Source organism: Oryzias latipes, chromosome 1 (genome assembly GCF_053564925.1).
Source record: "Oryzias latipes strain Hd-rR chromosome 1, Olatipes_Hd-rR_3.1".
Taxonomy (NCBI): Eukaryota; Metazoa; Chordata; class Actinopteri; order Beloniformes; family Adrianichthyidae; genus Oryzias; species Oryzias latipes.
Window position 1 is genome coordinate 21,567,920 of NC_136237.1, and position 12,427 is coordinate 21,580,346.

At 37.0% G+C, this 12,427-nt stretch overlaps 1 protein-coding gene across 2 annotated transcripts; it reads right to left on the bottom strand.

The window, feature by feature from the left end:
* Positions 1–1,502: 1,502 nt before the first annotated feature.
* LOC144994200 (annexin A5-like) lies at positions 1,503–9,233 on the bottom strand. Of its 2 annotated transcripts, XM_078951106.1 has the most exons (13): positions 9,111–9,233; positions 8,896–8,940; positions 5,929–6,013; positions 5,585–5,679; positions 4,706–4,819; positions 4,485–4,575; positions 4,213–4,292; positions 4,077–4,127; positions 3,048–3,141; positions 2,865–2,960; positions 2,705–2,763; positions 2,002–2,124; positions 1,503–1,906 (listed from the first exon to the last, which is right to left on the bottom strand). In XM_078951106.1, the coding sequence occupies exons 2-13, from the start codon at positions 8,896–8,898 to the stop codon at positions 1,844–1,846; spliced, it is 954 nt and encodes a 317-aa protein (XP_078807232.1). In that variant the 5' UTR covers positions 8,899–8,940; positions 9,111–9,233; the 3' UTR covers positions 1,503–1,843. The 2 variants fall into 2 exon arrangements, with proteins under 2 accessions (XP_078807232.1, XP_078807227.1); XM_078951101.1 differs by lacking the exons at positions 8,896–8,940; positions 9,111–9,233 and having other exon boundaries at positions 5,929–6,267.
* Positions 9,234–12,427: the final 3,194 nt, after the last annotated feature.

A 12,427-nucleotide genomic window follows, 5' to 3' on the forward strand; every position in this document is an offset into this window, starting at 1 on the left:
AGGGTAATATCAGGAAAGGCATCTGGTGTGAAAATCTCTGCCAAAGCACTTATGTCAACCAATGGTACACTAACTTACTCCCTAGGCAAGTAACACACACACACAATTTGACAACATCATTTTGTGTTTTATTTAACCATTTTACACAAAAATGCATGAATTTTACGTAAAAACTTCAATCTGGGAGATAGGAGTAAAACTACTTTAGTACGGTACCAGAGATTCCCAAACCTCTCAGCCTGTTGAGTAAAATACTGTGATCTACTGTGTCAAATGCAGCACTGAGATCCAGTAGTAACAGGACTTAGAGTTTCTGACAGTCCAGGTTGCATCTAATGTCATTTACTATTTTAACAAGGGCCGTCTCTGTGCTGTGGTTTGTTCTTAAAGCAGACTGATATTTTTAACGGGTTTTTCTATGTAAAAACTAATTAAATTGGATTAAAACGTTTTTTTCAATCATTTTACTTAAAATGGTAAGTTGGATACTGGACGATAATTGTTATGATTGTTTGGATCAAATTACTCTTCTTCAGAAGAGGCCTCACCACTGCAGTTTTAAAGACAGCAGGGAAGACACCTGTCTGAAGAGAGTAATTTACAAAATTTAAAAGCTCCAACTGAAAAAAATTGTAAAATGTTTTTAACAGTGATGTGGGGATTGGGTCTAGAAGGGAGGTGGTTGGCCATAACTGGGAGAAAAACTTGACCAAGTGCCACAGCATCAACCAGGACAAAACTTTCCAGTGTTTCCTCTGATAAATGCAATGCTTTAGTTTCATTCAAAACAACACCTGTTTGAGTTAAGAGACTAGATCTAATGGCATTGATTTTACTCCTGAAGTGGTCTCACAAGGCTCGCACCAACAGACTCATGAACAGTTTCTTCCACAGATCAGTCAACATCCTTAACCCTTGTGCTATCCTAGGCACTTTAACATTGGGAGTTGGGTCATCTAGACCCACTAGACAGTGCGCTGAACCTTTTTTCTTCAATGATTTGTGATCTTCACTGGTGTCCATGGATTACATGAAATTTTTCCACCTTTATCCACCTTTGTCATGGTAGGGAGAACACGTCAAAGTAAGGGGGGGGGGTCATAGGATAGCACAAGGGTTAAAACAAAAAAGAACCCAAAAAAAGAAAACACGCCTGTAACTGTAAGTGTACCAGATAAATACTAAATAGCCCAAATGTGTGGAAGTGCAATAATGTTTATGTGCAATACATGTATATATATTTTACTTTTCTTACCATAAAGATTTTCTTCTTTAAGCTCTTATTCCAATTTTTCTTTTTATTTTATTTTATATTATCTTGTTTAAGAGCTGGAAATCACCAGGATTTTCGTTGTGTCACAAGATTCTTTTGCAACAGTGAAATTAAAAGAATTTCTGATTTCTTATTCTCTACATCTCTTTGTCTCCCTCTGGCGGCCAAAACATTAGTCTATTTGATTTGATTTGTTTAATTCTTATAAATTAAACACACCGAACAATGATTTTCACCTTAGTGAATGTTTATTTGAATAAATTGCTTCGACCGTACAAAGTGCAAACAAAGCAACTGCCTTCTGATACGTCTGATACAATAAAAATGAATGGCATAACAAAAGTTATAACAAAGTTATTAAAGCACCATAAGCTGCATTAATGTGAAAATAAACATGTTAGTAACCTTCAAAAACATAGTTTGGAGTAACTGACCTGGTTGTCTATCTTTGCCTATCTTTAATTTTCTTATGAAAACCTTTTTTAGCATATTTTTTCTGTTTTGTGTGAGATAATGACACAGAAAGGGGAGGCACTTTAGATGTGTTCCAACCAACAACTGCTGCTATGGTTACGCGTCATCACCCCCACAGAGCAATAGTAAGGCCTTGCGGTAGTCTCCACCAGTGTCTCCCTGTGACAGAAAGATGTAAGAATACTTATAGAATTAAAATATTCTTCTGATCTATGATGTTCTGTGTTGCAGGTCTTGAAAAAGTGTATTTCTACCTTGATCATGGAAAACAGGGAGCGAGCAAACAGCTTTCTGAACTCAGCTCTGATGTCCAGCATGTCCACCTCACCACGAGTCACCATCACTCGAATCAGGGTATCATCGTCAGTGCCTGCACCCTGAAAAAAACCATGACACATGCAGTTTTTATCCCGTTTGCAAAGGCAGAAATTACAATTTGCAGCTTTATTAAATGCTTCAAAATGTCTTTCTTCATGACAATTTTCTAAAGGAGTTAAATCAAAGCAAATCTAAGATTCAATTTACATTTTCTTTAGATTTCTTAAAGGTTTTTCTTTTAGTACATATGATTGCTGTAAAAAAAAAAAAACTACAACCCTGCATTGTACGTAAATGTTTTCAGGCAAAAACATGATTAAAAACACTCAAACTGGAGTTTTATTAGACTTAATAACATGTAAGACTAAACCAAACTGTGCAGAGTTTCCCGAATAAAACATAAACAGATGATGCGATCTAAAGTTTAATTACTTTTGCATGTGTTCTCTACTTTTAACTGGAACCATACCAACTGTGTGCATGTCTAAGAAAGGCTTATGAGCCAGGACTGACAGAAGACAAAAGCAATAGAGAACACTATAAAAGTGGACTAAAAATTAGAATTTACATTTCAATAGATCACTGGTGCAAGGACAGAAGTTATCTCTGACTGCAAGAAATCTTTACAAACATGCTTACTTTCATGGCATTGTAGAGGGTCTCAGCAAAATAGGCTGGTACGCTCCTGGCACACTTCACTTTACAAGAGAAAAAGAAAACAGGATGAAATAGTTAATAAATATTCAAAAACAGTTAAGAACAGAACAAATCCACATAGAAGACAGTGTCGTTTTCTTACCAACAGCTAAAAGCAGATCTTTTAGGCTTCCAGATGTTTCTCTCTTGATGCTCTCCTCTATTTCATATCCAGACAGCTTCATGTATGCATCAAACACTGAGACACAGATTCAAAATCCCTTTGTGATTACATTGAAAAATATTGATGACGGGTCAACATGAACAATGCTTTTCGGACACAAACCTTTCCTCAGGTGTTGTGCACTGCGGTTGCCCAGGAGGGTAACAAAGGTTTGTTCGTCGGTCCCAAACTTCTGTTCTCCTGCCTTGAAGAGAACCTGAAAGAACAAAAGAAGACAACTCACAGAAGGCCTACACCTCAAAGAACACACAGAGCACAGAGGAGATGCTGATGAATTAAGAGCCAGATCACCTCCACTGAAAACAAATAGAGCATCCTACTAATGAGGTAGAATCTTTAGAGTAACATTTTCTGTTGGTTTGGTAAAGTCTAAGTTCATGTATCAAATTTGTGGTTTACTTAGGTTTTAACAACACAAAAAAATAAGTAAAATAACATTAATACTTCATTTTGGGAGTGTAAGAAAAAACATTCTTTAATCCATCAGATTGAAACAGTTAACATTTATGTCCCCAAACAAAAATGTTTGGAAAAATCCACACCTCTGTAAGAAGAATAAAGTGTATTAAACTACATATTTAGACATCTTCTATTCTGACGGCATCAGATTGCAACTAAAACATATGCAAATTCGGTTGTTGTCTTCACTAAGCATGCAAAAATCCTTAACCACAGCTTTGTAAGAAGCAAATAAAATCTCTGCTGGTAGAACTACTGAGTGGCTCCCCCAAAGATGACAAATTTTGGTTATTTTCGCCCAAAGAAACCAAGTCACAATAATTAATAAATAAATGACAGCTTTCAGGGATGGTAATAGCCTCTCTCATGGACAGAAATATCTCAGAAATGAGTCATTTATTTTTATTTACACTTGCTGTAGTACAAATTTTTTGGTGGAAACTACATTCTTGAAAAGTAAAACTGAAAGTAAAAAAAGAAAGTAAAACACCCTGGCACACTTTACAGTATAGTCAGGACATCAAATATTCAAAAGTCTTTAACTTCCAGCAGAGGGCAGTGGAACCTCATTAAAATAGATTTGCAATAAAAAAATCAACCAAGAACATGTGATAGTCACCTGGTCAAACAAAAACAAAGACGCCATTGATGGCAAATTTTTTGCTGACTCACCTGAGCATCATTCTCAATGTCTCCCTCCTGAACCCCTGTCTGCCGGTTTGCCTGGAAAAAACAAACAAAACAACACTTCCTCTCAGAACAACAAAAGAAAAGACAATAGAACAAGAAAGGAGAGGATCAAGTTTACCTGCAGCAGAATAACCAAAAGTCTCTTGAAGTGACCTGAAGTGTCCCCACATATATCCTCCTCCAAGTCAGCATCATACTCTGAGATAAACACAGAGGCACCATATTATGCTTGGAATGTGCAGATATTTAAAGGTAAAAGGTCAGGAATTTCAAAGTATAGATTTATTGAACTGATTTTGCAAAACAATATTCTCTGAAAAAAAAGAGTCCAAAAGCATACATTGATGACAATTTTTTTAACATGTTAGAGTGTGTTTGTGGATAACTTACCCTTTCGGTAGGCAGCAATGATGTCCTTCACCTGCTGAGGTGTTCTGGAAGCCAGTATCTCCACCAGTACCTTCTCGTCTGTCCCTGCCCCCTACGGTTTAAGGACAGAAACAAAAACAAAACCAAAAAAAAAAAAAAAAATCACATTTCTGGAAACTCCCCTCTATGCTCACCCCTTTAAAAGCTACGTCATGTGACCTATTATAAAATGCAACAGCTACCTTAATGGCATTTCGAAGGGAAACCACATCATAAGCAGTGGGAGGGGTCATCAGAGCCACGATCAGGGTCTCGAATTTGCCACCAAGTTCACCCTTCAGGTCGTCTATCAGATCCTAATAAATAAGGAATCCAAACACTCAGAGAGGGTATTAAAAACATAAATACATAAAAATAGCAACAAATAGTCATTTTCAATCTTCAAATGCATACATTTCTGTTTCAGACGCTACCAGCAGAATAGGGATAAAAATCAGTTGAAAGAGAGATATGTTTAAAGTCTACACAATATAAAAGTGCACAGCATAAAGAAAAGACGGTTTCCTTCATTTTTTAAAGGTGGATTTATTGCAGAATTCAATCTGCAATAAATCGAGCTTCAACATCTTTATATTCACCTAAAAAGAGAAAATAAAACTACATTCCCCTTTTTTTCTTTGCATGACCAAAAATTGCCCTTCAGCATTCAATAAATCAAGCTGTACTACACTTTTACAACTGATTCATTACTTTTAAAGTTGTTCTACGAGCTAAAAATTTGAAATTTTAGGTTGGCATTTGTTTCGTGTCGCTGAATTCTGCTGCTACGAAAATAAACTGGTGTTAGCACTAAACCTTTAACAGTTTGATAATTAATTCTTAATAAAACAGATGAGAACACCCAGATGAGCTGAGTATTTTACCTTCGAGGAACCTGTTTATATCCCATGGCACACCTCGGTAAAGAACGCTTACTGTGGAGCAGGTTTTTCATGTTTTCATCCCCACTGGTTATTGTGATCCTAATTATCATTCAGTCAACAGTTGAAGTCTGCTCTAGTCTTCTAGGTGAAGAGCTAGAGAAGCTTGTGTTTCAACACCTACTGCTGATGAAACCTGACCTTTCCAAACAGAGTCTTGTAGGTGGCCTTGATCTCCTGTCTCTGGGCGTTGCTTCGAGCGCATACCAGCTGTAAGATGGCATCCTCATCGGTCCCTATGGCAACACACCATGGTTACTCAGTCAAGCTGTCTCAACTGTTTTCAGTAACAATGAGTCTGCACTGTGGAAGTGGGTTCTTGACTTGGTCGGTTTACGCCACATCACTGCAGCTGAGTCAACATCAGCAGATCTGTTTGCTCATAGCCACGCGTCTCAGGTTTCAGCTCTAACATCATTTACTTATGAGTCATACACACCAAAAAGAGGGTCCTTTGTGACAGCAGATGCATGCAGGCCTCTTACCTATCCCTTTCATGGCCTTGTGCAGGACCTCTGCATCTGCACTGGCCTTGAAGTTAGCAGCAGCTTTCACGGTTCCTTTGCTAGCCTGAAACATAAAAGATATCAACACAAACATTTTTGACCTTTATTTGGACTTTTTTTCTTTTACATTACACATCTACTTCCAAAGAATTTCTTCGTAAACTATCAAAAACCTAAGCTTTATAAAGAGAACCTGCTTTGTTTTTGTGCATGTTTCACCGAAAAGTTAATAATATGATAATATTATTAATAATATGATAATATGATTTAATCACTACTTAATAAACAGAATGCATGATTTTATCGTTTCAAACCCAACTGTCCTGCACTGAATGCTTGTTTGTTCATTTAAATAAATATTTGCAGTGTGGGTGCAGTTAAGGCACATGAAAAATAAACACGACGCTCCCAGGCACTATCATTTAGAAATGTTCTAAAGGTTTTCTTTACATTTTCAAGAACCCTAGAAACCTAAAAGCATAATTTTGTGAACATTTTCGAAAAGAAGCTGCTTATAAATGACCCCGGATTCATGAAATATTTAATTATTCATTATTTAACTCATCAACTATATGTTTCTGCATGCAAACATGCCATCTTATTTTAACTATAAAAAACATTAAAGAGCATGTGAAAACAGAAAAAAACTAATTTCCAAGTCATCAACAATAGTAAAATAATTCCTAAGTCATTCAAATGTCTACAAATTATCAATAAATGATTGAAGTTCCTGCTCCAGACTATAGGGAAAGACACTTACAGAGACAAGCCACTAAAATGTCTGTGGAATCCTGAAAATCTCTGGAAAAAAGTGTGAAGAACTGGACTGTCTCTGTTGGAAGGAATGCCCAGTTGCTCATGAGTTTCTTCACACTACAAGCTGGTCATTATCCAATCAGGTTAGCTGAATGCTCAGACAGAAAGTCAATGATAAAATGATTCGACAACAATCCTGTTTATTTTTTTTCTGAAAATGTTTGACAAAAATATTTATGGAATTTGGAAAAATTTGTGCGAGTGTGGGCACGAGGCTCAGTGAACGCACAGTTTTTATATTGATTCTGCAAAATGTGGACTTGCTATTAAGGAAGGAAGTTCAGCATTTTGTCATCTGCATGAGTTAGCTAGCAGTGGAAAAACTCATTGTATTGAGATTATATTCAAATTAGTTGAGTTTTCTCTAAAAATAAATCAATATTTACATAACTTTCATTCAGCAGTCTGTGTGCACTATTTGGCGTCCATTGTTTAGACCAATATTGAGATTTGTTTTTTTTTACAAAAAATAAAATATCTATTTTAAAAAAATCTAGTTCTACTGGAATACCATATGACTATTGTTTTTCTGTTGCCCACTTAATAAAGGTTTATGACAACTGGACTGAATTGGATTACAATGAACTAGAATATCTGTAAAGAATTGAATTAATAGAAATAAATGGAGTTCAGTCTGAAGTTTCTTTCCTCTAATGTGGCACTAACCTTAGTGTTGAACTAAAACCTTGTTTCCACCGAGCGGTGCGTTACGCTTTGATGCAGTCTGGTATTTTGAGGGTGTCCAGTATAAAATGGACCCATTAAACCATACCGAACCGTAGGTCAATAGAAAGATGTAATGGAACGGTTAGGGTGGAGCTACTGTCATCACACCATGAAACCTGTTGGTTGGTGGAAGGTCATTACAACAAAAGAAAGCGTCAAACCAGCACCAACATTCAATTTGACCTGGTCAGAACTGGAACTATAAACAGCCCTTGCTCTTCTTGCATGATTCAGAGTGAGCTGGATGGATCATGTACTGTGGTCGCACTACTGTGACGCAAAGCTACGCAATCGGTCTACACCCCTGCACCAGTTTGAGTGGAAACGCTCACCTGAATTGCCTGGACCATTCTAAGCCGTACCGTACTGTACCGTACCGCTCAGAGGAAACAAGGCTTGATATGATTAATTAATGAGTTGTAAACAAAGAAGTACAGCTTTGTCCTCTACACATGTGTGCATCTGTGTACAATATAGACCTCTAACAAGTGTAAAAATATTTAAAAAAAGGTAAGATTCAAACACACACCTCAGTAATTTAACTTTGTGAGCGTGAGTATGTGTGTGTGCAAAACACTGCTCAAACAAGAGCAAACAATGATTACGTTGTGGGATAGTTCCAGTCAGACTTCATCCTGCAGCAGAGGTTAGAGCAATACAGTATAATTAGCAAAAACGAACTGATTCGCTCGTCCTCTTCAAAGCCAGTGAGGATTTCTTCCAGTCATGTGATCTGCTCATGTGTTTTATTGTCAACAGTGGAAGTCTTGAAGAAACAAAACCCCACTTCAGCTTTTGAGTACATGAGTGAAATCCCTAGTCTTGTTGAAGACTAAACCGTAGACTAAATCTATGTTCAGTTCAAAGAAAAGTCATTGTTTTAGAATCTTTGTGTGTGTGTAGTAGTAGTAGAAATGTTATGAGAAATAGAAGAGGTTCCCCTTTAAGAGAGGGAGGGGAGCTTGAAAAACTGCAGACTTGGATGTGGAAATGAGTGTATAAAGTTTGGAGGGATGGAGACACCCACAGGCCCACCCCAATGGAACACAACTGACATGAGTCATACACTAAACTTCCCCAAATTAAAGCTCTTTGTAGCCCCATGGACATCAGGGAACACATGAAAATAAGTTTAAAATGAGTGTATAAAGTATGGAGGGGGAAAAGAAAAGAAACTTATTTTTTATGTTTTGGCAAAATTGTTTTGATGTAATCAAGATTTCCAGATTTTGATTAAATCAAAAACAAGTCTGTACTCCACCCTATCCTGAACATAACATTCCTGTCATGCAGTAAGACTGTTTTTGAGACCATTTAAATTAAACATTCTTTAAATAAGGGACATTAAACGCAACTTTATCCAAAACAAAAACAAAAATCTATCATTGATGAGATATGACTTACCATTTAACAGTCTTTAAGGCTTTTGATCAGCTGAGAGAAAGAGCTCTATTGGAGACAAAAAAGTAGTCCAAAGTTTAGATCAAACGTTTTTTTTTTTTTTTTTTTTCCACTTCAGAACATCTCCAGAGAACTTCTCTCAGGAAGTTCACTTTGCGCGTCCGTCACTCGACGTATGCGCTCTTCTCTTACAAAATGGTGAACTTTGAGGAACTTACCGCGGAGCTGCGGCCGTCAGAGAGCGGAGAGAACCGGCGCGGCGAGAAGCGAGAAGGGAAAGAAAAGGAGAGGCAGCAAGCCCAGTGGAGTAAACTCTGCGCGCGCATCTGGACCGCACCTTTGTGCATCCCACAGCTCGCAACGGGCACACACAGCTGCGCAAAGCTTTATGGGAAATGTTGTTTATTGTGGACCCAAACACGGAGTAACTGTTAATGAAGATTCTTTATTTTTATGTTTCAAGGTTAATCAGAAAATAGTCATCTACCAAGTAGTTATTGCAAATGTAGTTATGAGGACTGACAAAACCTAGTTTATTGTAAACTGACGAACGTTTCTTGCTTATTTAAAGTCTCACTCTAAGAAACAAATTGTGTTTTTGGTGTTTTTAACATGTTCTTGTGGCATTTTTCTCATGATGGAGGACAGATAAAAAGAAAATAAAGCTTAAAATTGCCTTTCTAAGTTTTTTTTCATTAAAATTGTGAATCAGGAGCAGACCAAAGACTGTCGTTGGTAAAAAGCATAAAGTAAAGCAGTGATGTATTACCTGAGTATGGCTGGATGGCTCACTTGGCTGGTGCATAGAAAACTAGGGTTTGTTTCCCAGACGGCGTGATGAGCTTCATTTTGTGCTGGCTCTTGGACGAGACTGGATAGCTCCAATATTGTCAGACGTCAGAGCCCTGTCTCCCCCTCTGGTCACCAGCGGGAACCATCTCCAGAGCTCTAACCATACAACACCTCCCAGCAACCCCAGCATACACTTCCTGGATGTTGCACACCTGACACTCATTCACTCAATCAATCACAGTATACTTAAACACTGTACTGAGCCTCACTCAGTGTGAATTTCCACCTTACCTATTTTGACACCATGCCCAATACTTCTTTATATTTTTTATTTAAATGGCGAACATGACCTTTTTTCACAAAGTCAAAATCTAATTGATGTGGGTGTTTTGCAATGGTCATTTATGAATCCACTGTCTTCTGAAGATAAAAATGTTGATGGTTTATTAAAAAAATAAATTTAAATACATTTTTTTTGCAAAAAAATTTCAGACGCAATGCATTGTGGTCTGTATTCTCCAATCTAATGTGCATCGAAGCATACTGGTTTTTCGCTGAGACTTCTGGGAATTTCTAGAGCACTTGATTTTGGAATTGAATATTCGGATAGCACTACAAAATGGCCAACGCACTATATGGTGCGTAGTGATAGAATTTTGGACACAACCTCAGTGTGATGTATTGTTTGTACCACCCTGCCTTCACGACAGAGTGTTATTTCAGGATCTTACCTTCTGTTTCCTGACTCTCGCCTGATTCTCTCATGTTCTGATGCTCGCTATCGACTCCTGCCTGACCCTGATTTAGCTTTGTGGACTTTCAACTGAGCTAATAAACCTGCTGCAATTGGAACCAGCCGTCTGCCTGTTCTTGTGACAAATATTGTTCACTGTTTTTGTTGCTCAAGAAATGTTAGGTTGGTGCTGTGAGGTGCTGTTAGCTTGCAGTAGAGTGTGTGAACAATTTAATGATGGGAAGTCAAGACAGGCTTACTCTGTGCCAATAGTCCCGCCCACAACTTTGAAACAAATTTCTGATCAACTACTACCGCTCTACAGAAATTATGTTCTAGAAAATGTTTTGATTTTGCCCTAAAAAAAACAGCGTAATCATAAATAAAAGACCACTGGGAACTCTTAAAACAGATCAGAAGATTGGAGTGGGACTTTAATTGTCACCACTCTGTTGTTGCATTTAGAGGAGCAAGAAAAGTGGCAGATTTGGATCAACATTCAGATCAGCCTAAAGAGGTTTTTCTTACCATCTCACATCATTGTGTGTTACATTTCATTGTGGGCAACATCTTGCTTAAAAAAATACTAAAAAACGTCAGCAAACAAGGTCATCCACAAACATCTTTGTGACAAGGTTAATCTTTCATTGAATTTGATGCTTCAGAGAGAAAAGGTCATCACAGAGAATTGGGTTCAACTTGCAGTCCGTCATTTTTCTGATTGTGTCTGTTTTTGGATCTTTGCAGAAATCCCATAGATCCTAGCTGAGACACTTTCGATCACCATTGTTTTATTGCTTAATTAGTCATTCCAAAAACTGTAGTAAAGTAAAGAAATGTTGTTATATCGGAAAAAACAGATTAGTATGCACTGGTATCAGGAGACCAACTCCACACTGCAGAGAGGAGCTGAATTCAATTTGCAGTGTTTTCACCATGAACAGTGTTCATTTTGTTAGACTCTGGCTAGGCATGTTGGGAATCTTTATTCCAATAAAAATGGCAAACGGTGATTAAACTCACACACTCCCCACAAGATTAAGACCTTTATACTAGAAACCTCCATCCTCCAATTTTTTTATGACAATAGTCTTACACCTTCAGAGATTAAACAGAACAGCCGTAAGAATGTCAAAAACAGGCTGTAAACTAACAAAACTTGTTAGAATGACATTTTACCTGCATCCATGCTCAATCCTTTTTTCCTTTTTTTGCCACTCCTGTTTTGGGTCAGTCTTTATTCCTTACTAGTTTCTTCAATACTGACCTAGAATATGTGAACTTTTAAAAAATCAACCCTCACTCAAGATTTTATAAAGGAAAATCTAAAGATTTGTAACTGACATGGCTGGTATAGTTAAAAATGTGTCAAGGAGTTTATTAAAAACAAATGGGAGTAAAAATATATGAAAAACTTTGCATTCAAAAAAGAATGATTTAGCTTCACACATTGTTTTCATAACATCATCATATATTTAGTTTGAAAAAATCCCTCAGGAAGTGCAGCAAAAAAGTATCAACTTGTTATATTGAAAAATATGTTGATGGAAAACACACGAATCTACAAAATCTACTTGGACCATTTTCTAAGCTCATGATTCATCCACCAATGAGTTATAGTGCCACCAACTGGAGAGCAGAATAAATGGCAACTTTTACAAAAAAAAAAAAAAAACAGGGACTTTGATTAAGAAATCAGCATTTACCCAGTGTTCTGTAGTTTGTTTGTTTTATTCTTTGTTTTATTTGTGTGCGTGTGTTTGTGTGCGTGCACGTGTGTGTATGTGTGAACATCGGAGTTGTAAAAATATTTGTTTAAAAGGTTTGCTTCCCATTGTTTTACAATTTTCTATTTCCAGGAAAACTCATGAATTTTTTTTAAAAGTTAGTGCAAAGAGGATCGGAATATAAAAAGGAGGCTTTTCGTAAAACAAGAAAAAAATGGTTGTTGTATTATCTCAATATCTTATGACTGGTTTAAACTAAAACCTTGAAGCCATAACTTGTCTG

What these genes read in the sequence shown, in the direction of transcription:
- LOC144994200 (XM_078951101.1), bottom strand. Translation starts at nt 6,043, where the DNA reads ATGTTTGTGTTGATATCTTTTATGTTTCAGGCTAGCAAAGGAACCGTG. An exon ending in ACAAGACTCTGTTTGGAAAG is followed by an intron (nt 4,820 to 5,584) that starts GTCAGGTTTCAT and finishes CTTATTTATTAG; the next exon opens with GATCTGATAGACGACCTGAA. An exon ending in TGCACAACACCTGAGGAAAG is followed by an intron (nt 2,961 to 3,047) that starts GTTTGTGTCCGA and finishes TCTGTGTCTCAG; the next exon opens with TGTTTGATGCATACATGAAG.